Source organism: Chroicocephalus ridibundus, chromosome 20, assembly GCF_963924245.1.
Source record: "Chroicocephalus ridibundus chromosome 20, bChrRid1.1, whole genome shotgun sequence".
Taxonomy (NCBI): Eukaryota; Metazoa; Chordata; class Aves; order Charadriiformes; family Laridae; genus Chroicocephalus; species Chroicocephalus ridibundus.
This window is the reverse complement of record NC_086303.1, coordinates 3,006,892-3,028,348: the sequence shown is the minus strand read 5'-3', so window position 1 is coordinate 3,028,348 and position 21,457 is coordinate 3,006,892. Positions and strand designations below refer to the sequence as shown.

At 59.5% G+C, this 21,457-nt stretch overlaps 2 protein-coding genes across 9 annotated transcripts in view; one reads left to right on the top strand and one right to left on the bottom strand.

Moving 5' to 3' along the window:
• The window catches only part of SCUBE3 (signal peptide, CUB domain and EGF like domain containing 3), a 40,222-nt gene extending 23,855 nt beyond the window's left edge, over positions 1-16,367 (top strand). For 2 of the 8 annotated variants that reach the window (XM_063356765.1, XM_063356762.1), the window contains 16 exons: positions 2,222-2,338; positions 3,963-4,085; positions 5,917-6,033; positions 7,181-7,303; positions 7,900-8,016; positions 8,339-8,431; positions 8,517-8,633; positions 8,718-8,879; positions 9,312-9,515; positions 9,618-9,779; positions 10,477-10,644; positions 10,750-10,911; positions 11,172-11,373; positions 11,804-11,956; positions 12,138-12,217; positions 12,949-16,367. In XM_063356765.1, the coding sequence (XP_063212835.1) occupies positions 2,222-2,338; positions 3,963-4,085; positions 5,917-6,033; positions 7,181-7,303; positions 7,900-8,016; positions 8,339-8,431; positions 8,517-8,633; positions 8,718-8,879; positions 9,312-9,515; positions 9,618-9,779; positions 10,477-10,644; positions 10,750-10,911; positions 11,172-11,373; positions 11,804-11,956; positions 12,138-12,217; positions 12,949-13,616 (2,768 nt within the window). In that variant the 3' untranslated portion in view covers positions 13,617-16,367. Of the gene's footprint in view, positions 1-2,221; positions 2,339-3,962; positions 4,086-5,916; positions 6,034-7,180; positions 7,304-7,881; positions 8,017-8,338; positions 8,432-8,516; positions 8,634-8,717; positions 8,880-9,311; positions 9,516-9,617; positions 9,780-10,476; positions 10,645-10,749; positions 10,912-11,171; positions 11,374-11,803; positions 11,957-12,137; positions 12,218-12,948 lie in introns of all 8 variants that reach the window. The other 6 variants (XM_063356764.1, XM_063356761.1, XM_063356768.1 and 3 more) reach the window with 4 other exon arrangements.
• A 910-nt stretch (positions 16,368-17,277) lies between these two features.
• RPL10A (ribosomal protein L10a) lies at positions 17,278-21,436 on the bottom strand. The gene is made up of 6 exons (XM_063356508.1): positions 21,310-21,436; positions 21,032-21,106; positions 20,834-20,914; positions 20,332-20,480; positions 19,208-19,380; positions 17,278-17,479 (listed from the first exon to the last, which is right to left on the bottom strand). Exons 1-6 carry the CDS (start codon positions 21,312-21,314, stop codon positions 17,309-17,311), a joined length of 654 nt encoding a protein of 217 aa, XP_063212578.1. The 5' UTR covers positions 21,315-21,436; the 3' UTR covers positions 17,278-17,308.
• Between the last annotated feature and the right edge of the window lie 21 nt (positions 21,437-21,457).

Sequence of the window (21,457 nt, the reverse complement as noted above, 5' to 3'; positions counted from 1 at the left end):
CACCCCATGGATGCCCCATCCTCATGGGATGGCGGGTAGGGTTTGCTTTGCTTTCCATCTCAGCCAAAATCCCTGTGGGTGCAAAGGGGAGGTGGGTGCTGCAGGATGCTGTGAGCACAGGGAAGGGTGCCGGGGGAGATGGGTGCCCAGGGCACCGCGCTCCCCAAAGACCCCCGTCCTCCCCAGTGCAGCCGCTCCTCCGGCTCCTCGATCCCGCCGTCTCATCCCGGCGGCGACCCTGTTAAATCAATCCTCCCTGGGCTGCTTCTGCAGCAGCTGCTGGAACAAAGGCCGGCGTTCCATAATTCATCGGGCTTCCAGAAAAGTTTCCCTTCCCTTCGGCGCGGTGTCGCCCGCACCGCGCTCTTCGTCCCAGCGCCGCAGGAGGGGGGACGGTCCCGGCACGGCCGGCGCAAGGACCTGGCTGGAGGAATAATATCTGCAGAAATCCCTCCCTCGCCGTTAAGTTTTGTAATTGTGCTGGCTATTAATTTCATAAAATGGTCCCTTTTGTTCCCTTATTATGGGACATCATAAAAATAGCAGCGGCAAGACGAGCACAGAGCGATCCCAGCTCCCTCACCCTGCGGCGAATGGTTGGATGGTTCAGTCATTCCCATCCCATGCGGCGCTCGCAAAGAGCAGGAGAACCTGGGATTTGCTCTTTCCAAGGAATTTCTTCAAGGCATTTTCATCTTGGGTTCCTTGAAGCCCAAATGCCTCATTTATCCAAGCGACCAGCCCTCTGAAAGGAGTATTTTATTATCCTTTGTGAACAACTTAATGCACTTCAAACCATTGTTCTGGTGGTTGGGACCGAAATTGAGGATTGATCTCACAGGGAAGCTGTCAAGCTGAAAATGCTTCATTTAAATTAGTGTCCCTTCTAGTCCTACCAGCAACAGCTGACTTTGATAATACTGAAATAATTAGCTTTTTTTTTTTTTTTTAAATTGGATTTTTTTTTTCCACTGGTGCTGCCTGCCTCTGTGTGTGTGTTCTAATTATATGAAGCGTCTCCCAAATTAGCTCGCGACACTGGACCGGCCGGCGTGCCCAAGCGGCGGGTGATGGCTAGGGACTGGTGACACGGGGTCACTGGTGACGCGGTGGCTTTGTGGCAGGAGGGGGGCTGGGACCCTTTCCCCATCCCACCAGGGATGTGCACCTGCATCCCTGGGGAGCCGCAGCCTGGGCACCCCCGGTGATACCCGGCCCTGGCTGCGTTTTGGACACCAGGGGCTGTGACACTTTGTCACTTGGAAAATTGATTCCTCTTTGTTGGAGCTGCCAAAGCCAGACTCCAGCAGACCCCGTTTTTGGGGGACAGGCAGCGCCGGTGCCGGTGTGGTGGCTGAGCGTGGCGGAATTAATCCCACGGAGTCGCTTTTCCCCTCCGTCAGCTGAAAATCCGACGCGTTTCGGGAATGAAGAGCCTCCGTCGAACCACCTCCGCTTTTCCCAGCACCCCGAGTCCCGGCTGTTTCGCAACAGGCAGCGGCTCTGCCTGCGTGTCCCTGCCCGTGTCCCCGACCCCATCCTCCCCGGGACGGCCAGCTGCCGCTCCACTTAATTAATGCTGCCTGCGATTAATGAAGCCTCTAACGAGGGGACAGGGCTGTCCCCACTCCCCTCTCTGCCTTAAATGTAGATACCTGGTCTGTAAGAGCAGGTTGGTGGGAGGGTTGCACAGGGGTTTGGATGGTGAAATGGGAAACCTGGGTGCTTTTTCCTGCCGTAGCACTGGCTGCAAAACCTCGGGTGAATCACACGTGCCCTTATTTCACCTCTGAAATCCCCGGGGAGCAGCGCCCGGGTGCGTGGCGGGGGTGATGGGGAAGGCAATGAGCGCCGGGTCGTCTGCGGAGGCGGAAGATGCTGCGGGATCACCTTAATTCCCCCCACCCGGCCCTCGTATGCAGGGCCCTCAGAGCACCTTGGTGTTGGGTCCCCAGAGCAATCCGGTGTTGGATCCACAGAGCCTCTTGGCCCTCGTTGTTAATTTAGGGGGCTCCGTGACCTCGTTACGGCGACATGAAAAGCCGTAACGCTGGGCTCTGCAGGGAGATTTGCACCCTCTGCCTCTCCCAGGGGAGATGTCTGGGTGATGCAGGGACTTCTTGCTGGCATGGGGACATCTGGGTGGGGTGACACACCCCCCCCAAAGCCTTTTAGACCCCTGTCCCTTAGCCCGGCCCCTCTCTCTCCCTTCTCCGCGCAGAGACGTGTGCTGTGAACAACGGGGGCTGCGACAGCAAGTGTCACGACGCGGCCACGGGCGTGCACTGCAGCTGCCCCATGGGCTTCATGCTGCAGCCCGACAGGAAGACATGCAAAGGTAGGTGGGTGCGAGCGGGGCTGGGGTGTTCCCGGCTCACCCGTGGGTGTCCCCAGACCCCCCCTTGTGTCCTCGATGACCTTAGAAAAAGCTCGGGTTTAGCTCAGCTCGATGCCACCCGCAGCGTTTGCGTGCTTGGTGTTTGCATCCGTGGGGTGGGGACGGGGATCCCCCCCACGCACGGGAGCTCAGCCCCCTTGCTGAAGGTGCCCTGGTCGCCCCTGCTCCCCCGGGAAGCCTATGGGAAGGAGGAAAGGGAGGTCAGGTCAAGTGGGAGGCAATGGCATGGCGGTTGTGGGGCTGGAGGGTCCCATCCCACCTCGCTCTGCCCCCCTGCCTCAGTTTCCCCATGGGCAGGGGCTGGGTGTGCAGGAAATTTCCACCCTGTCTGGGAATTTGGGATGGATGAGTCCCTTTGTTGTTCACCCTCTGGATGGGTCTGAGCACTGTGTCCCGCTTAGGGGAGGACACCACGGGATGCTACACCCTCCTACCAACACCCCCCTCCACCTGCCCCTGCAAGGGGGGACGGTCCAGACTGGTTACCCCAGTGCCCCTCATATCCCCCCACCCCGGGCAATGGGACCCCGCGACCCCAGGGCTGGCCGGTGCCTGCGTTGTGTCTTTCAGCAGCTCCGGGAACTTGACCCCGGTTGAAATGAAAGCCCGTCCGGCCGCCTGTCTACCTGCTGACTGCTTCCAGAAACCCCCTGCCCCCTTTTATTTTATCAGAGCATCCCCCTTCCCCGACCCTCCCCCCCCGCCCCCCACCTTCTCCAATTCTGCAGTTCCCAGGAACGTGCAATAACCCGGAGCCACGTCCCCTGTGTCTGGGGGTTTTACGATGGCTGCGGGCTGGTTTACAGCTCGCTCCCTCGCAGTCGTAAAAAGAAAACCCCAGCCCCAGAGAGGCAGAGCTGCCGCCCCGGCGGCTGGGGGATGGAGGGACGGGGAAGGCGACTGCCTCTTCCCGGTCTCCTTCCATTTTACAGGTCGTTTCCTAGCAGTAAATTTTGTGATTAGTGGGAAAAGGCGGGGGGGGGGAAACCCCGCACCAAACAACCAAAACCCCAAGTCCCTGCCTCTTTCCAGGTTGTTGGGGCTCTTTGCAGTTATTGTGCATCATCTTTTTTAGTTCTGTTTATGGCAGGAAGCAGATGGCAAGCAGAGAGATGAGGGTTAAAAAGCATTTATTTTGTCGTGCGGCTGTTTTAGAAGGAGGGGGTTTCCCTTCCCGGCTTGGTCTTTCTTCCCGCTGCTCAGGGTCCCCAAAAGTACCCCCTAGCCCAGACCCGTGACTCTGCCGACTCCGGACTGGTGCTTTCCCCCAGGCTCTTTCAGAGACCCTGTCTCTGCTCCGGGGGATGCTGAGACCTGCCGAAATTCAACACTTTGCACAACTTCCAAGGGGAGCTGAACCCGGCAGCCCTGGCATCCCCCAGTGTCCCCAGTGTCATGCATCAGCTCCCCAGATAAAACCAGGAGCCACGTTCCCCCGGTGACCATCAGAGCCCAAAGGGTTTCCTCCGTTTGCCGGCTCCGGCTGGGGATGGGGTCCGGAGGGGAGGACCCCGCTCTGCCGACCGAGCATCCCAGCGTGACACATGTCCCCTGTCCCCACCAGACATCGACGAGTGCCGGCTCAACAACGGCGGCTGCGACCACATCTGCAGGAACACGGTGGGCAGCTTCGAGTGCAGCTGCAAGAAGGGCTACAAGCTGCTCATCAACGAGAGGAACTGCCAAGGTAAGGGGGGCAGCGGGGACCCCGGCACCCCTCCCTGCCCCCCGGCATTTCTCAGCCCTCCCACGGCAGCTGCTGGAGGAGTGCTGGCCCCGTTCCTCATTCCTCTTTGCTTTCCTCTGGACCACATACATCCTTTGGGGGATTAGCGTTGGATTTGGGTTCTGGTCTGGGACTTGGCCCTTTGATCTTGCTGGGCTGCCATCCCAGCCCTGCTCCCGAGTTGGGGATTTCTGGGCTCTTCTCGCGGCGGAGTCAAAGCCAGCAATTAGGCAGATGCCAGGTGAAATCCTCCGGCCTTACTCAGCGCTGGGATGACGGTCATGACGTTCCCTGCAGCTCCGTGGGCTGGGACACAGCTCTGCCCGGCTGCGGGGAGCATCCCGGCCAGCAGCCCTGGCAGCGAGCATGCCCCGAGCCCAGCACCTTCGCTCTGCTCCGGAGCATCCATGCCGGGGTACCCCAGCAGCATCCCCACGTGTCCTGGGAGGGCACCCTGAGCTCAGCACCCACCCTGTCACCTCGGGGCTTCTCCCAGGCTGCTCCGCTTTATTGCACAAAGTTTTTGCTGGCAATCCCGCAGCAGCACAACCCATAGCTCCCCGCTAAAGCACGCTGGTGCCTCCTTCCCTCTGGAGAGGCCGTGATTCTCCTGTGCTGGGTGACGGGAAGAGCAGCGAGACGTGTCCTGCCTTGCCTCTCCCCTTCCCCGTGGCAGGGGCTGGATCGTGCCCCGCTGGGGGACACACTGTTTTTACAAGCCATCAAGGCAGAGCAAGAATTTCAGTGGCTTTTGCAAAGGGATTCCTCCTTCCCTCATCTGTCTGTTGGAGGGCAGGAGGGAGGGGGAAGATGCATCCCGCTCGCTCCGGAAGGAGCTGGCTGCTCCACGCTGCTTTTCCCACCTTTTTCTCCCTGTCCCAACATCCTCCTGTGCACCCCACCAGGTTTCAACGACCTGGCAGGGCTGTGCCGGGGGGAGGACAGGGCTCTGCCCCTCCAGCCCGTGGCACGGCGGGCGTGTGTGAGCCCAAGCGTTGCCTCCCGAGAGCGTGCGGCCGGGGAAGGAGGGGGCTGCTGCGCTCCAGGGCTGCCACCGCTTTCATCTCCGTCCAGGTTCTGCGCTCTCAGGTGTTTGACGCGAGCGCGGCAATTAACTTAATGAAGCCAATGAAGTGATGCTCAAACCCGCCGGGATGGGTTCACCCGCCCAGCCAGGGCCCCCCTGCCCCGGTGAGGTGCCCCGCGGGGCTGAGCAGCTATCGCTGGCACCGTCCCCGGGGCAGGACCTGCCCGCGCAGCATCCCAGTGCCCTGGCTGGGCAACAGCCAGGGGCTCTCGCAGCCACCCCGTGCCAAGGGCATGGTGCTGGCCCTGTTTGTCCCATTTGGGGTGCAGAGGGGCTGCAGGAACTCAGGGCAGGGGGAGATGCTGGTGCAGTCGGCTGCTGCTTCCATTAGCAGCAGCTGGAGTGGGAGAGGGGGCAGCCTGGAGGCAGGCAGGATGGGAGCACAGGGTCCCGGAGCATCCCAGTGCTGGGTCCCGGAGCATCCCAGTGCAGGGTCCCCAGAGCATCCCAGTGCAAGGTCCCCTGAACATCCTGGTGTTGCATCCCTGGAGCATCCCAGTGTTAGATCTCCAAAGCAATCTGGTGCTGGGTCCCAGAGCATCCCAGTGCAGGGTCTCCTGAACATCATGGTGCAGGGTCCCTGGAGCATCCCAGTGCCGCCTCCAGCTTGCTGGAGCAGGCGGAGCAGGAAGGGGACACCCCTTGTGCCCGGGGCTGCCCCTCCGCCGGCGCCAGCCCTCACCTTCCTCCATGCCTTTCCTCCAGACATCGACGAGTGCTCCTTCGACCGGACCTGTGACCACCTCTGCATCAACACCCCCGGCAGCTTCCAGTGCCTCTGCAACAAGGGCTACACGCTCTACGGGCTCACCCACTGCGGAGGTAAGGCCGGTTGGATGCCGGCAGGAGGAAGCCATCACCCCGCTGGTTTGGGGTCCCGGGGAGGCACACGGGGCACCCAGGGATGGGGTAGCCCCACGGCGCGGTTGCTGCGGGACCCCTGGGGATACCGCTCATGCCGAAGACCTGTGGGGAGGGTCGGTTCCCCACGTACCCCGAGCTGGGGCCAGGCAGGGAGGGGGCTCGCAGCCAGACGCTGGTGTCTGCAACTTCAAACGGAGCGACAGGAACGATTTGTGACTTGTCTGCAGCGGGAGAGAGGGAGAAATCCCCGGCGTTTTTGGCAGGGAGCTGGGACGGGGTGGGAAGGGGAACATCAAAAGGGTTTGATTTAAGTTTCATAAGGCAGATAGCTCCCCAGGGCGGGGGTGTGTGGCGCCCCAGGAAGCGGAGAGGCAGCTGAAACAGGCTTTGGGGGGTTGCCAGAGCGTGTCGCGGCAGCGGTGCCGTCGGCTCGGGGAGACGGTGGCACGAGGCCGGGTGCTCCAGTGCTGCCTGGCTGGCGAGGGTGGGCGACCCTCCTCCTGCTCCCAAAATATGCAGTCAGCATGAGCCAGTGCATCCCCCGGGATGCTCTGGGTGAGACCCTGCGGTGGAGGGGTCGCTGGCTCCCACCGATGCTCCTGAGAAGCGGGAGCCGGGCAGAGAGGGATGTTTGGGGGGCAGCTCCATCCCTGGCTGCTCCCCACATTTGCTCTGTGCCAGACCTGGAGGATCGACCCCCCGTTTTGGGCTGGGGCGGAGGGTCCCCGCCATGGGGAGAGGGGCTGGGACTGCCGAGCAGCTGCCTTTTGAATTCGGCTAAGTGCTTCCATGTTGGCTCCGTCTGCTGCCCCCCGCCGCTCCCCAGCCCGCCGCGGGGCCGGGGCCGGGCTCAGCCTGGGTGGCCTGCACCCGTCACTGCCCGGCCCTTGGGGACACCAGCAGTCGGGGGTCCCCATGTCCCCAAGGGGCTGCAGGGTGGAGGCACGGCTGGGTGCGCGTCCCCCATCCCCAGCCGGGCACGGCTCCTGCAATTTATCCATCTGGAATCACAGCCCTGAGACCATGCAGTGTCAGAGCCGGGGAGGGCGGGGGGGGGGGGTGTCCCACTGCCCCTCGCCCACCCCCTCTCCCTTCTTCCCCGCAGATGTCGACGAATGCAGCATCAACCGGGGGGGCTGCAAATTCGGCTGCATCAACACGCCCGGCAGCTACCAGTGTACCTGTCCCGCCGGCTGCAAGCTGCACTGGAACAAAAAGGACTGTATAGGTACGTCGGGGCAGGACGCACCACGGCCAGGGATGCTCCCGATGCCCCACGGCCCCCCCGTCACTGGGGGCTGTTGGGATTAAGGTCGGGGTCGGGGGGAGCGTGGTGGTTTTGGGGCATCCCAGTGGAGGGATGCTCTGGGCGGGGGGTGCTTTGGGCTGGGGCCCGGTGTCCATCCCACGTGGGTCTGGATGGGAAGTGCCGTAAGGTGTTGCCCTGCTCCCTCTGCCCTGGGTCGTCTCATTGCCTTTTCCACCGTGCTCAGGGCTGGCTGTGGGCTTTTGCACCAGTAAATTGCCCCTAAAGGAGCTGTTTTCATGGCCCTGGCCGTGCCCTGGTACCCCACTGTCCCCACCCCCCTCCCCCCCCACCCCGCCTGAAAATTGAAATCCCATCAATCCCATCTGACATCTCCAAGGAGGAGGTGGAGGGGGTGGGATGCTGGTCTGGGGTCCCCATGCCGCGCTCTGGCACCCTCTCCTCCCTGCTGAATCCCCTCATGACCTGGGAGGGTGCAGGGGTCCCTCGCGTGTCCCCGGGCTGCGCCAGCCACGGGCGTCCCCGCTTGTCGTCACCAGCCGGCGCATGTCCCTCAGAGCTGGTGAAATGCCTGCCAGGTTCGGTGCCACCGCGGGCCACCCTCACCTGCAACAAGACAGGCAAGAAGGACAGCTGTGCCCTCACCTGCGCCTCCAAGGCCCGCTTTCTGCCAGGTACCGACACCGATGCCACCGCCGGCATGGGTGGGGGGGTCCCCATTTCCCTGCATGGCCCAAACTTTGCGGAGGGAAAGAGGAGCGGCTGCGCGGCCAGGGTGCAGAGCACCCAAGTAGCGGCCGAGGTGAGGGAGGGAGGTGGTTGCTGGGGGGGTGTAGATCCGTGGGACGGGTCCCTGGTGCAGGACCCCCACGGTGGGGTGCTGAGCATCATCCCCGCAACGGCGCGGCCGTGCCTCCCTGCATCGCCCCGGCAGAGCATTGCGGGGACCAGGCGGCTGCTCCGGCATCCCCCGACTCCTATTCCTCCATCCCGCAGAGTCCGACAGCAGCTACACGGTGAGCTGTGGGACCCCCGTCCTGCGGCAGGGTGGCCAGCAGAGACCCGCCAACAGCAGCCAGCAGTGTCTCGGTAAGGGGGCTCCTGGGTGCTCACGGCCACCGCCAGCCGGGCTGCCCCTGCGCCGGGGTTGTTGAGCACCCACCTTTTCTTTTAGAGACTGTCACTGCGCCAATCAAGCAAAAGGCTTCCTTCAAGATCAAGGATGCCAAGTGCCACCTGCACCCGCGGGCCAAGGGCAAGCAGGACGAGGGCGGGAAGGCTGGAGCGCAAGGTGAGGCATGGTGGCGGGGGGGTGCCAGGGGATGCCTGTGTCCCCCAGGAGGGACGGGGTCCTGACTTGTTCCCCCGCGTGCAGGCGGTTTGGCACCTTGCTCCGACTGCCAGGTTGCCTTCGTCAACCTCAAGTGTGACTCGTCCAAGAAGGGGAAGGGCCGCCGGGCTCGCAACTCCTCCAACAAGGAGGTGACGCGCATCACGCTGGAGTTTGAGGCGGAGATCAAGCCGGAGGAGATCACAGGTGGGCACGACGCTGGCTTGACACGTCTTGGGTGCAGGCAGGGGTGGTGGAACCAGGGGGACAGTGGTGGGATGATGGTGGGACCAGTGGGATGGTGGTGCTACCAAGGGGATGATGGTTGTACCAGGAGACAGTAGTTGGACCAGGGGGATGGTTGTGGGACCAGGAGACAGTGATGGGATCAGGGGGATGATGGTTGTACCAGGAGACAGTAGTTGGACCAGGGGGACGGTGGTGGGACCAGGGGGACAATGCCATCCCCATCATCCCCATGCAGCAAGGCGAGCCGAACCAGTCCCCCTTCCACACCATACTGGGATGTGCTGGGCAGCTGAGCATTTTGGAGGTGGTTTTAATCCTGCTGGGTTTCCCTCTCCATCCCTCCCTTCTTACTGCATCCCTGAACCCCGCCATTCCCCCCTGCCCCCCCAGCCAGCTGCAACCTGCACTGCCTGCGGCAGAGGGTGGAGAAAAAGCTGAAGTCGGCCATCAAAGCCCTGAAGAAATCCATCAACCAGGAGCGGTTCCTGCTCCGCTTCGCGGGGATGGAGTACGAGGTGGCGAGGAAGCTGAGCGTGGCCCCGGAGCGGCAGGAGAGCTGTGGGCCGGGCCAGCAGCACCTGGGCGGCAAGTGTGGTAAGGAGCATCGCGGGGTGCCCGGGGTGGGGGACCAGCCGTGTCCCCCCCGGCGGTGACAGCATCCCCCGCTGCATCACTGACATCCCCCCTGGCTCTCAGTTAGCTGCTCGCAGGGAACGTATTACCACGGCCAAATGGAACAGTGCGTCCCCTGCCCGCCCGGCACCTACCAGGAGAAGGAAGGGCAGCTCTCCTGTGACCTGTGTCCCCGCGGTGACGCTTTCGGACCGGTGGGAGCCACCAACATCACCGGCTGCACGGGTAAGGGGGGCACAGAGGGGCGGCGGGGGGCCAGGAGGGACACCGGGGGCATGTTCCCATGGCAGAGGGTTGGAACTAGATGATCTTTAAGGTCCCTTCCAGCCTGAACCATTCTGTGATTCTATGTCCATGCGCCATGGCCAGGGCTGCAACCTCCACCATCAGCCGTCAGCCCCTGTCCGGAAGAGGGGAAAGCCATGAGCATCCCCAGGACCAGCAAAAGTAGCGATTTTGGGGCATTTAGAGGGGACCCCAGGAAGGGCAGCGCTTGTTACGGATTTATTGGCGCTGCCAAGGCTGGGGGGGAGAGGAGCTGAGCATGGGGTGGGAGAGCCCGGGGCATGCCGGGTGCTGGGACTGAGCTGCAAGGGCACGTAGCGACAGGACGAGGGGCAATGGTTTAAACTAGAGCAGGGCAGGTTTAGATGAGACATCGAGAAGTTCTTTACACCGAGGATGGTGAGACGCTGGCCCAGGTTGCCCAGAGAGGGGTTGGAGGCCCCATCCCTGGAGACATTCAAGGCCAGGCTGGATGAGGCTCTGAGCGACCTGATCTAGTTGAAGATGTCCCTGCTGACTGCAGGGGGTCAGACTAGATGGCCTTTAAAGGTCCAACCCAACACATTCCATGATTCTATGGGGTGGGACAGCCCGGGGCACGCCGGGTGCCGGGACTGAGCGATGCCTGTGCCCGCAGGTCAGTGTCCCCCCGGGCAGCACTCGTCCGATGGCTTCAAGCCCTGCCAGCCGTGTCCCCGGGGGACCTACCAGCCCGAGGTGGGGCGGGCGCTCTGCTTCCCCTGCGGCGGGGGGCTGACCACCCGCCACGAGGGAGCCCTCTCCTTCCAGGACTGCGACACCAAAGGTAGGTGGGAACTGGTGCCCAGGGAGGGGGACACCCAGCGGGGGGGGCCGTGCCGGTGGCTGACACGGCCCCCTTTTGCTCTCTGACACCCCCCACCCCCCCCAGTCCAGTGCTCCCCTGGGCATTACTACAACACGAGCGTCCACCGCTGCATCCGCTGCACCGTGGGCACCTACCAGCCCGATTTTCGGCAGAATTACTGCATCGCCTGTCCCGGCAACACCACCACCGACTTCGATGGCTCCACCTCCGTGTCCCAGTGCAAAAGTAGGCGAGCTGGGGTGCGATGGAGAGGGGGTGGGGGGGGTCAGGCGTGGCGCGAACTGGGCTCCTTCCTCAAAAGTATTTAAAAAGCCCTTAAAATAGAGTTTTGGGTCATTTCCGTGCTTTATGGATGCAGGCGGGCATGGGGGGGATGCACAAAGCGGTGCTAATAGAGCACACCCTCCGCGCCCAGTAAACTCCCCGCCCCGTCCCAGTGCCCATGGCACTGGTTCCCAGTTGAACCAGCTCTCCTTGCCTTGCAGACCGCCAGTGTGGGGGGGAGCTGGGCGAGTACACGGGCTACATCGAGTCCCCCAACTACCCGGGGAATTACCCCGCCAACGTCGAGTGCACCTGGAACATCAACCCGCCGCCCAAGCGCAAGATCCTCATCGTGGTGCCGGAGATCTTCCTCCCCTCCGAGGATGAGTGCGGCGACGTCTTGGTCATGCGGAAAAACTGTAGGTAACCGAGCGCGCTGCGGTGCTGAGGGGAGGAGCCGGGGGAGGAAAAGGCTGGGGTTTGGCCGAGCTGCCTTCTGCAAAGGGAGGAAGGGAATTTGGGGGAATTGGGTGAGCGGGGGGATCGGCATCGCCCTGCCACCCCGGTGTCTTGCTGGATCAGGGCGTTGTGCGTGGGCTGGGTTGTGCACCCATGTGTCAGCACTTCTTTTCTTGGAGTAAAAAGCCCTTTTTGGAGCTCTCCAAGAGCAAGGAAGGAACGACATTCCCGGTGTGTAACCTGAGGGCTGGGGGGGGGCTCAGCCTCACCGAACACGGACAATCCCCATTGCTGGTGCCCCCCTTCCCCCTGTGCATATAAGCACAGTAAAGCTGGGGGTAGCTGCGCCGCTGGGCATCCAGCATCACGCGGCCCCTCGCCGTTCCCCCCGCAGCCTCCCCGTCCTCCATCACCACCTACGAGACGTGCCAGACCTACGAGAGGCCCATCGCTTTCACCGCCCGCTCTCGGAAACTCTGGATCAACTTCAAAACCAGCGAAGCCAACAGTGCCCGGGGCTTCCAGATCCCCTACGTCACCTACGACGGTGAGCGCGGGGCACAGGGGGATGCGCTGGTGCTCCCCACCCCACTGCGGTACCGGGTCACCCCCAATTCCCACCTCCCATGTATTTGAGGGGGAGCGGAACTCAGGGATGGGAACCAGAGGTTTGGGGACAAGTGACAGCTCGTGCCCTGATCGTGTTTTTTTTCGGCTGGGTGTTGCAGAGGACTACGAGCAGCTGGTGGAGGACATTGTGCGGGATGGCAGGCTCTACGCCTCCGAAAACCACCAGGAGATCCTCAAGGTGAGTGCATCCCCCTCTGCTGCCCCTCTGCTCCGCTCTGGGGAGACCCCACCTGGGATACTGCCTCCAGCTCTGGAGCCCTCTGCACAGGAAGGACACGGAGCTGTTGGAGCGGGGCCGGAGGAGGCCCCGGAGATGCTGGGAGGGCTGGAGCCCCTCTGCCGTGGGGACAGGCTGAGAGAGCTGGGGGGGTTCAGCCTGGAGAAGAGAAGGCTCCGGGGAGACCTTCCAGCCCCTTCCAGTCCCTAAAGGGGCTCCAGGAAAGCTGGGGAGGCACTCTGGATCAGGGAGGGGAGCCATGGGATGAGGGGGAAGGGTTTTAAACTGAAAGAGGGGAGATTTAGCTGAGATCTGGGGAAGAAATTCTTGGCTGTGGGGGCGGTGAGCCCCTGGCCCAGGTTGCCCAGAGAAGCTGTGGCTGCCCCATCCCTGGAGGGGTTTAAGGCCAGGTTGGACGGGGCTTGGAGCAACCTGGGCTGGCAGGAGGTGTCCCTGCCCAGGGCAGGGGGTGAGAACTAGACGATCTTTGAGGTCCCTTCTGACCTGAACCATTCTGTGATCCTCTGCGGGTCCTCGCTGCCCAGGGCTGCGGGGGATGCCGGCGTGCAGAAACATCCTCCCCATCGCTGTGTCCCCATGTCCCCCCTGCCCTCCTGGCTTGGGTTCGGAGCCGCCGCAGGGGAGCACAATGGTGATTTCCCCCCCCCGCCTCCGTCTTGGCTTCCCCGCAGGACAAGAAGCTCATCAAAGCTTTCTTCGACGTGCTGGCGCACCCCCAGAACTACTTCAAGTACACGGAGAAACACAAGGAGATGCTGCCCCGCTCCTTCATCAAACTCCTCCGCTCCAAAGTCTCCAGCTTCCTCCGGCCTTACAAATAGCCCCCCCGTGCCCCCGCCGCCCCCGGGCCGCCCCGCCATCAAGGAAAACCTCTTCTCCCTTCCTTCTCCTTTCCGATTTTCTCCTTCCTCCGCTCAGCTCCGGCAGGACCGTCACTTCTCACCCCGCAGACGTTCCCCCACGATTTTTCCACCGTTCCCCACAGAGCCGTGTCCCCAGCCGGGGCTGGGGGGGGGATGCTCCGGTCCCATCCAGCCGCCGGCGAAGCCGCTCCTCTCTTCCAAAGCAGCAGCTTCTTGGGAAACCGAAGCGCCGGTCCTTTGGCCGGTCTCTGTCCTCCCTTTGGTTTCCTTTACGCCAGGTCTGTCCCCGGTTCCCCGGGACATCGCGGGGGGGGTCGTCATCCTTCCAGCCCACGGCTGCAGCCCCACCGAGCCCTTTCGCGGAGGGTGACAAGAAGGTAACGAAGTTATTTATGGCAGCGCCTGGGTCGTGGGTGCCGGCATCGCTTTGCAGAGATCGGGGTGGGGGCGGGGGTTGGGGGGGAAAGAATTTTTAAAAAGCGTACTTGATTAAAAAGAAAACTTAAAGGAGAGATCGGCGAAGCAGGCCGGCAACCGTGGTGGCTCCGGTGGCCGTCCCGCCGGAGAGCCGCGCTGGCGCTGGGAGGAAAGCGCAGCCAAGCCACGTTCCCGGAGAACAATGCCTGGCTGCACGGGAGAAAACAGGGAGCGAAGGAGAAGGACTTTCAGCCGGGTTCGGGTTTTTGTTTCCCACCCCCCCCAACCCCCCCACCACCCCCCCCAGACACTTGTGCCAAGAAACCAGACTTTCTTACAAGCTCTGCCAAAGAGTAACTCGGAAAAAGCAAGCTTTGTGAAGAGCAGGAGTAAATGTTTGTGCACTAGGATATCCTCCTTTCTACCTTTTTCATATGTATTAAGTGCAATCATTGAGTCTTCTTTATATTATTTAGAGGGAAGTTTGTTTGTTTGTTGGTTTTTTTTTTTTGGTTTTTTTTTTTGTTTTTTTTTCTACTAGAAACGACAATATTTATACCTGCCTGAGAAATGAGAATGTGCGTTTGTAACAAAAAAACCCACCGCCCACCCAAAGCAAACCCAGCCCCGGGCTGCCGCTGACCGGCGGGATGGCGTTTTCAGGCCTTGCAACCCTTTTCTGCCACCTTTATCCCCGATGAAACCCCCTGTTTTGGGGTTGGGGCGGGAGGGGAGACGGTGCCTCTCCTGCTCAGCACGTGATGGGGTGAGTTTTTGCAGGGGGTCCGGTCCGTCCACGGAGGCGATGGGGCGGCCGCGGTTGGTTTTGTGCTTTTGGGCTGATCCTCCGCAGTTTGAGGGTTTGTTCAAGTCCCGTTGCGAGGAAGATGCAGAACTTGGCCCCATCACCTGCTTCTCGCAAAGCATTTGGCTTCCCTGCGGGGGCTCGGGGACGAGCCGAGACCTGGGGGAGGCCCCGAGGCAGGGTCCGGGGGGCGGGGGGGGCACGCTGGCAGGAGAGGGGAGCATGCTCTGCTCAGCCCCGAAATCTGTCGCCCCAGGTATGGAGCTCGGCGCCCTCCCTAGCTCTGGGGAAGCTCCCTGCTTCCAAATCCCTTCAGGTGCTTTTGGCTTTGTCCCTCTCCATCCTGCCGGGATGCGGTGGGAGCCCCTCCCCAGGGAGTAGATCCCGGGGGGGGTGACCCATCCTGCCACCCCCCACCCCTACCCCCCCCCCGTCACCACCACCTACCTTCCCCCAGCTTCACAGACAGGCACGGCTGGGGACGATGGTGGACATCACCCAGGGGTTTGTCCCCCGGAATCTTCACACGGCTGGACAGGACCCCCAGGGACAAGCGACTGCTGCCACCCGTCACCCCTCTTCCTCCTCCCCCAGCCTTCCTCCCTTTCCAGCCTCGCAACCCCCTCTCAGCCGTCGCCTCCCCGCGCCTTCATCCCCATCTTCATCCTCTCAAAGAGCCGCCAGGACTAAATGTGGTCGACTTGCCTACAGCTTTCCTGTTGGCAGGTCCCATCCCCGCTTGTCTCTCGCTGTCCCTTCGACCACATCTAGGGCGAGCCCTGCTCTTAATGAACCAATTATTTATTGCTCTGCATGTCCCCCCCGCCCCGGCGTCAATCCTTGCCGAAACCAGGCGGCAGCTGCTCGCCCATGTTTTCCCTCCTCCATCTCCATCTCCGCGAGAGCTTGATCTGGGCTCCATTAGGGGCTGCGGACTGGGCGAGCGCTGGCAAAAAAGGGGCTGAGGTTTGTCCCCGAGATGCGTCGGTTGGAAAAGTCTCTCCTGATTGATCCCAGCTGTGGATTTACCCCTCCTGCCGCCCGGCTCCCAGCCTGTTTGGAAGCTCCACATCTGTGGGCTTGAAGCTGTTTGTCGCTTGCTTGGTGTCTGAAAGCAGCTGCTTTGATGCACAAAAGCTGTTGTAGGGATTTGGAAGGGTGGGTTTTTTGGGTTTTGTTTTTTTTTTTTTATTTTATTGCTGTGGGGCAGTCGCAGTGGAGCAGTGACCGTTGAGAGGGTCTTTCGTATTTAGAAGGAAAAAAAAAAAAAGAAGATTAAAAAAAAAAACGACGACAAAAATAAAAACACCCCGGGAACGACTAACCCCATGGCGGTGGCCCCGGTGTGATGCAGCCACTCGTGCTCCCAGAGTTGATTAATTCTTTGTGATTTAACGGGGAGGGGGTTGCTGTCGCTCTGACCCTGCTGGGACTGGGGCTCCCGGAGCCTCGGGGTCTCCTGGGTGCCACCATTGTCACTGCAGCGACCACCTCCGCTCCCCACGAGCACTTTTAGAAGGGCAGCACGTCCTCCTGTGATGGCCAAAGACACCTGGTAACGTCTCCTCCCCCTCTTTTCCCCTAATATCTCAAATAAACTCCCCCCCCAAAAAAAGTCCCCGGGGCCACCAGAACCACCCCACTGCGGTTCCATCCCTCTCTTCACCCTCATCCATGACCCAGAAAAGGTTTGAAAGGCTGAAAACGGCATCATCAGCCCCCTCGGATGTATTGAATGTTTCGACGCGGTGAACATAAATAAGGGTTGTTGGTTTTTTTGGTTTGTTGTTTTTGGTTTTTTTTTTTTTTCATGTTGGAATATTTATATCTGCCTTTTGCAGCGGGCCACGATTTACCATCTCCAGCAAAAAATGATTAAAGTAATGAGAAAGATGTAGTTCATGAAGTTATTTGCACTTGATTAAAAGAAAAAAAGAAACGTATCTGAACTTTGTAAAAAAGAAATGTTTGCATTTTGTATTGTCTTTTTTTAATTATTAAATGGAATTTCTTGGTGTTGTGTTGATCTTTCAGAAACTGGCTCTGACGCTTATTTAAAGGTTCCTAACAGCAGGATCCAAAGCTATTTTCATTGTTCTGTTCCCTCGGATGCTAAGACGAGCTCTTTTCAAGGGCATAGGGTTTTTTTTTCCCCCCAGAAGCTTAAATCCTCTACACTTCCATAAGCTCACCAGTCATTACACAATGTATTTATTTATATACGTTAATTAGATGCAATGTATCTCATTTTTAGCCCAGAACACGGAGTTGGACAGGGACTAGCTCAGAGGGAAGCAGAGGGGGATAGAAAACTCTTTACCTTGGCCCCAACTCCCCCTCTGAGCTCCATCTCAACCCCCCCAGCACCCCGGCTCCTCCAGGTAACTGGGACCAGCTGGAAGACCCCCATCAACTCCTCATGAGCTGCTGCTGGGCAGGACCCTGTGGCACCAGTCATTGGTTGGTGTGGGGGCAGCAGAAACCTATAAATTAAGTTCCTCCCCCCAGCCCACTCCCCTAGAGCAAGGAGGCTGCTGGGATGGGCAGAGCTCTGCCTGTGGGATGGTTCTGGGGACTGCGGCACAAGGTAAGGGTCCCTTCTGTGGGTGAGCTGGGGGATCTCAGGGCTTCAGCGCAAGCGCTGAGCTGCACTGCGCGCCCTCACCTGAGGGAACCACCTTGGTCTTGCCTGTTGAGGATGTGAGTGGAGCTCTTCCCCCTCCTTCCCCTGCTCTTAACGCAGAATTGAGGCTCCTTCCCTCAAATTCTCTTGATAGAGTCTGACATTCTACTTGAATTCACATTACTATCAGCTCACTCCAGCATTCAAGGCCTTTCTTGCTGCTAAGAAGTGAGCAGCTCTTTAACAAACCCTTCCAAAGCAGCTCTGGAGGAACACAAAGCAAACACAGCTGTAGGTTGTCCTAAAAGTTTATTGCTGCCTGGTTAGTACAGGCGCTGGGGCTTCCCCATGGTGCTCTTGATATACAGAGCACGCACGTTCTGCCAGTTCTTCTTCAGCAAGGACACCAGGAAGTTGATGGCCAGGTGGATGTTGTAGACAAGTTCGTCCTCTGTCATCTTCACATGACCAACAGCCACAGCCAGACAGAGCACCTGGGGGACAGGGACACCAGGGTCACTCAGGCAGGCAGAGGTTTTGCAGGGAAATCAAAAGACGGCAGCTAAGCGACTGACAAACAGCCCAGTCCTGATCTAAACTCATCATGGGATGGTTCGGGTTGGAAGGGACCTTAAAGATCACCTAGTTCCAACCTCCCTGGCCTGGGCAGGGATACCTCCCACCAGCCCAGGTTGCTCCAAGCCTCATCCAGCCTGGCCTTGAACCCCTCCAGGGATGGGGCAGCCACAGCTTCTCTGGCCAACCGGTTCCAGTGCCTCACCACCCCCACAGTGAAGAATTTCTTCCTAATACCCAATCTAAATCTCCCCTCTTTCAGTGTGAAACTGTTATCCCTTATCCTGTGGTTACACTTCCTGATCCAGAGTCCCTCCCCAGCTTTCCCCCTTTAGGGACTGGAAGGCTGCTATAAGGTCTCCCGGGAGCCTTCTCTTCTCCAGGCTGAACCCCCCCAACTCTCTCAGCCTGTCCTCATAGCAGAGGGGCTCCAGCTCTATCAAGGTATTTTCTCACGTTCTGGCAGCTGGATATGACTTCTCCAGCTTATCCATGGGTGCTTCCACAGAGCTTGTGACAGCTGGCACCCGTGAACGTCTGGCATGACATCCAGATGCCACCTCTGAACCACAGCTTGGGTCAGTCTGGCTCCCTCAGAGTGCAGAGGTGACTTAGAGATGGGGAAGCAGGAGAGACTTGTAAGGAGCTGTGCTGAACCCGCGCTGGAGCAGGAGCACAGCTCTGCTTTAACCCCGCTCCCACACCCTGTTCATTAGGCAGCGTTGGCATCTGCCCTGCAAACCGCTAACCTGGCGCAGTACAGATGATTCGCTCCAAACTTCACTTGCTAAGCATGGCGCCAGCTTCACTTTTTGTTTTGGGCACGAGCCACCAGCCCTTTCTTTCCGCACAGAAGACACAGCGAGGCCAAGCCTCTGCCTGCCAGCCCGGCTGAGAAGCTTGTAAGTCAATGCTCCCCACAGGCTGAAGACAAAAGGATTTACGAGCGAGCTGACAGGCAAAGTGTCAGGACATCATTAGCTCAGTTACTTAAAATGCTCCAGCATTTGCAAACTATCACATTTGCTGTGTCCTCCAAGTTGTTGTGCCCCCAGGCGCAGATCAGCTGGAGTCCAAGGATGCACCTCAGCTGGCAGTTAATTCTGAATAATACCCATGAGTCACATTTAGACCGCCAACATGAGATTAAAATGCCCAAACAGGGTTATTTTGGTTTCAGGGAGTCAGCTTGCTTTGACAGCAAGAGCAGATATCTGCAGAGCTGCTCCAAAGTTCACTTGCAGAGTCAAGTCCCAAACTCGCCTCTGGCAAAGCTGTGGTGCATGCACAGACCCACGGGGGAACGCCTGGCCTGTGGGCCCCACCCTGCCAGTGTCACCCACTTACTGTAAGAAGCATTAATTATGGCTGATTGAGCTCAGCATTGAAACATCAAGATTAAATCCTAATCATTTGCTCTAAGATCTTTCAACCACAGATAAATTACTCCTCCTTTCCAGCTAGCAGCTGACTGCTCTGGGTACTGTCTCCCTTCGCTGCAGAGAAGATTGTCACCGGCTGCTGTTTTAGATGCGCGAGGGACACCTACAGCCCAGACTGGAGATGGCAGCCACATACAAGTGACCACTCGTCACAAATCACCCTCAGGTATGGAGATGCCTTGGTGAGGAAAAGCCCTGCTTTACCTTTTTCATCTGAAATTTGATGGTAGATTTGACCTCATCAACCTTGGCCACCAGGTTCTCATTGTGAGTGAGGAGAGAAGGGAATTTGCCGGCTTTGTTCAGACCCGGACCCAGGATTCGAGGAATCTGCTTGATCAAGGACTCGGAAGCCAGGAAGGCATCGTACTTCTTAGCTGTGAGGAGAGAATCAATGGAGGTAAGGATGGACTCTCAGCTCCTGCACCCAACTTGAGACTTAACAGCTCAGCTGAGACTGCGCTGCTCCATTTCCCCTCAACACGTGTACTTCCACATGCCCAGAGTTCTGCCTAACTGAACCTAAGCTGTTTTTACTAATATTGTATTAGAAATTACTCCTGTCACAACAGCCAAACCTGCCAGAACCCAGCTTCACATCCTGACAGCACGCTCTTAACCGTATGGTTTGTTTCCCTGAAGAAAACTGGCATTTGTCAAGCCGCAGGTGACTGACGCTGAACTCTGAGCTCTACCAGGAGCCTCCTACCACAGCCTGTGCGTGTGTCGATGGATGGATGGATGCATCGCACATCTCAGACAGGCTTAGCTAGAAGCCCTGGTACCCTGTGTCATTTCCTATTTGCATACGCTTCTATGGCTAATTATGGACCGAGTGGGAAGTTCTTCTTGTCTGCCCAAGATATGTATCAAAATGACTTTGAAACGAGGGAAGGGTTTTATCTCTTACCAAGTGAAAATAAGCAAATTTTATTCTGTTCATTTAAGTACTGCTGGACTAAAGCAAACTTTCGCTTCCAGCTTTACTCAGATTTTGCTGTGCTCCAGCTCCCTGACTGGTAAAGCGAGCAACGCCACTAAGGGTGAAACTTTCAGGGAGACAGGAACAATCTTCCTATATCCCTTCCTTCCGGAGGGCACCCTTATGGAGTGTTGACCTGTCAGACCTTCTGCACTCCCAACAGGTTGGTTGTTCTTCTGGGTAGTTTCTAGGCAGATTTCTGTACTCCAGGCTGACTCTGGTCAGCTTTCTATTCCTGCCAGTTAACAATGAGATGAAAATCTAAGCACAGGGAAAACCATCCTGCTTACCCAGCCCTCCCGAGTCGGCCAGGGGACTCGGAGCCCAGTCCACAGCACTAACTCACCCAGCTTCTTCACCAGCTTCTTGTTTTTGTTGAGTTTCTTCAGAGCCTCTATGTCCATGTGAGGGATGTCAACCGCTTTGGCCTCATCGCAGTGCTGCTGGTCACCCAGCAGACAGACTGAGAACTTGGGCCGTGGAGTTGACTTCAGCCTGGGGACAGAAGGTCCAAATTACTATGAAGTGCTAGCACCGCACACACTTCCATGGGAGCCATCACGGAGATACCTTACCACAGTGCCTGAGATCTTCCTCCACAGCTTCTAACCTGCCTTCTCCAGCAGGTCGGTGGGGACACCACAGGGGCCTCCCACACCTCCCCTCATGTTTTAAGACCCAGGGTAGGGGTCCGTCCAGCCATACCCGCTTAGCCGGGGTGGTCTGAACTACCCGAGCGGTTCAGCGCTGCGTCCTCCCGCTATGACCCCCTTGCCCTGCGGCGGGGCCTGGCAGCAGCCGGGGGGGGCGCAGGCCGAAGGCTGGGTGGGAGCAAGAAGATGTCGAACCTGACGGTGCCGGAGAACCGCTTGTCTTTCTGCGGGTCGTAGTTCTTCAGGCTGATCTGCAGCTCCACTGTCTCCACAAACCTGCGGGAGGGGAGAGGGAAGCGGCGCCGGTGAGGGCCCAGCCGGGCTGGGGGAGAGCAAGACCCACCCCCGGGGGCCTGCACGGCGCCCGGGCCCGTCACGGCGCTGGGCTCTTACTTGCGCTTCTTGACCTTGCTGCCCTGCAGCACCTCCTTCACCGCCTCGTACAGGGTGTCGCGGGAGACCTTGCTGCTGCGAGGGGGGGGAAGACACGGCGGGCTCAGGGCCGACCCTGCTGCAGGCCGCAGAGCCGGGGACAAGACCCCTGAGCCCGCCCCGGCCCATCCGCGCTACCCCATGGCCGCTACCCGTACCCCACCGACCGCCCAGGCCGCCCCGCCGGGCGCGGATGGCAGTGGATGGCGGCGGATGGGGCGGCGGGGGCCTGCGCTCACCTCATGGCGGCGGCTGGCCGGAACCGAAGGGGCTGGATAGGGCCCTGCGTGCTATAAAAAGGGGCGGAGATCTCGCGAGATGGGGTCACGCGGCGCTTCGCCTATCCGGAGTGGCGGAGGGTGGCACGGCGTGGCCGCCATATTGGGA

Coding starts and splice junctions, on each gene's coding strand:
- RPL10A (XM_063356508.1), bottom strand. Junction 20,915..21,031: donor AGCAAGGTCAAGAAGCGCAA/GTAAGAGCCCAG, acceptor CCCCTCCCGCAG/GTTTGTGGAGACAGTGGAGC. Junction 19,381..20,331: donor GAAGCTGGTGAAGAAGCTGG/GTGAGTTAGTGC, acceptor CTCTCCTCACAG/CTAAGAAGTACGATGCCTTC.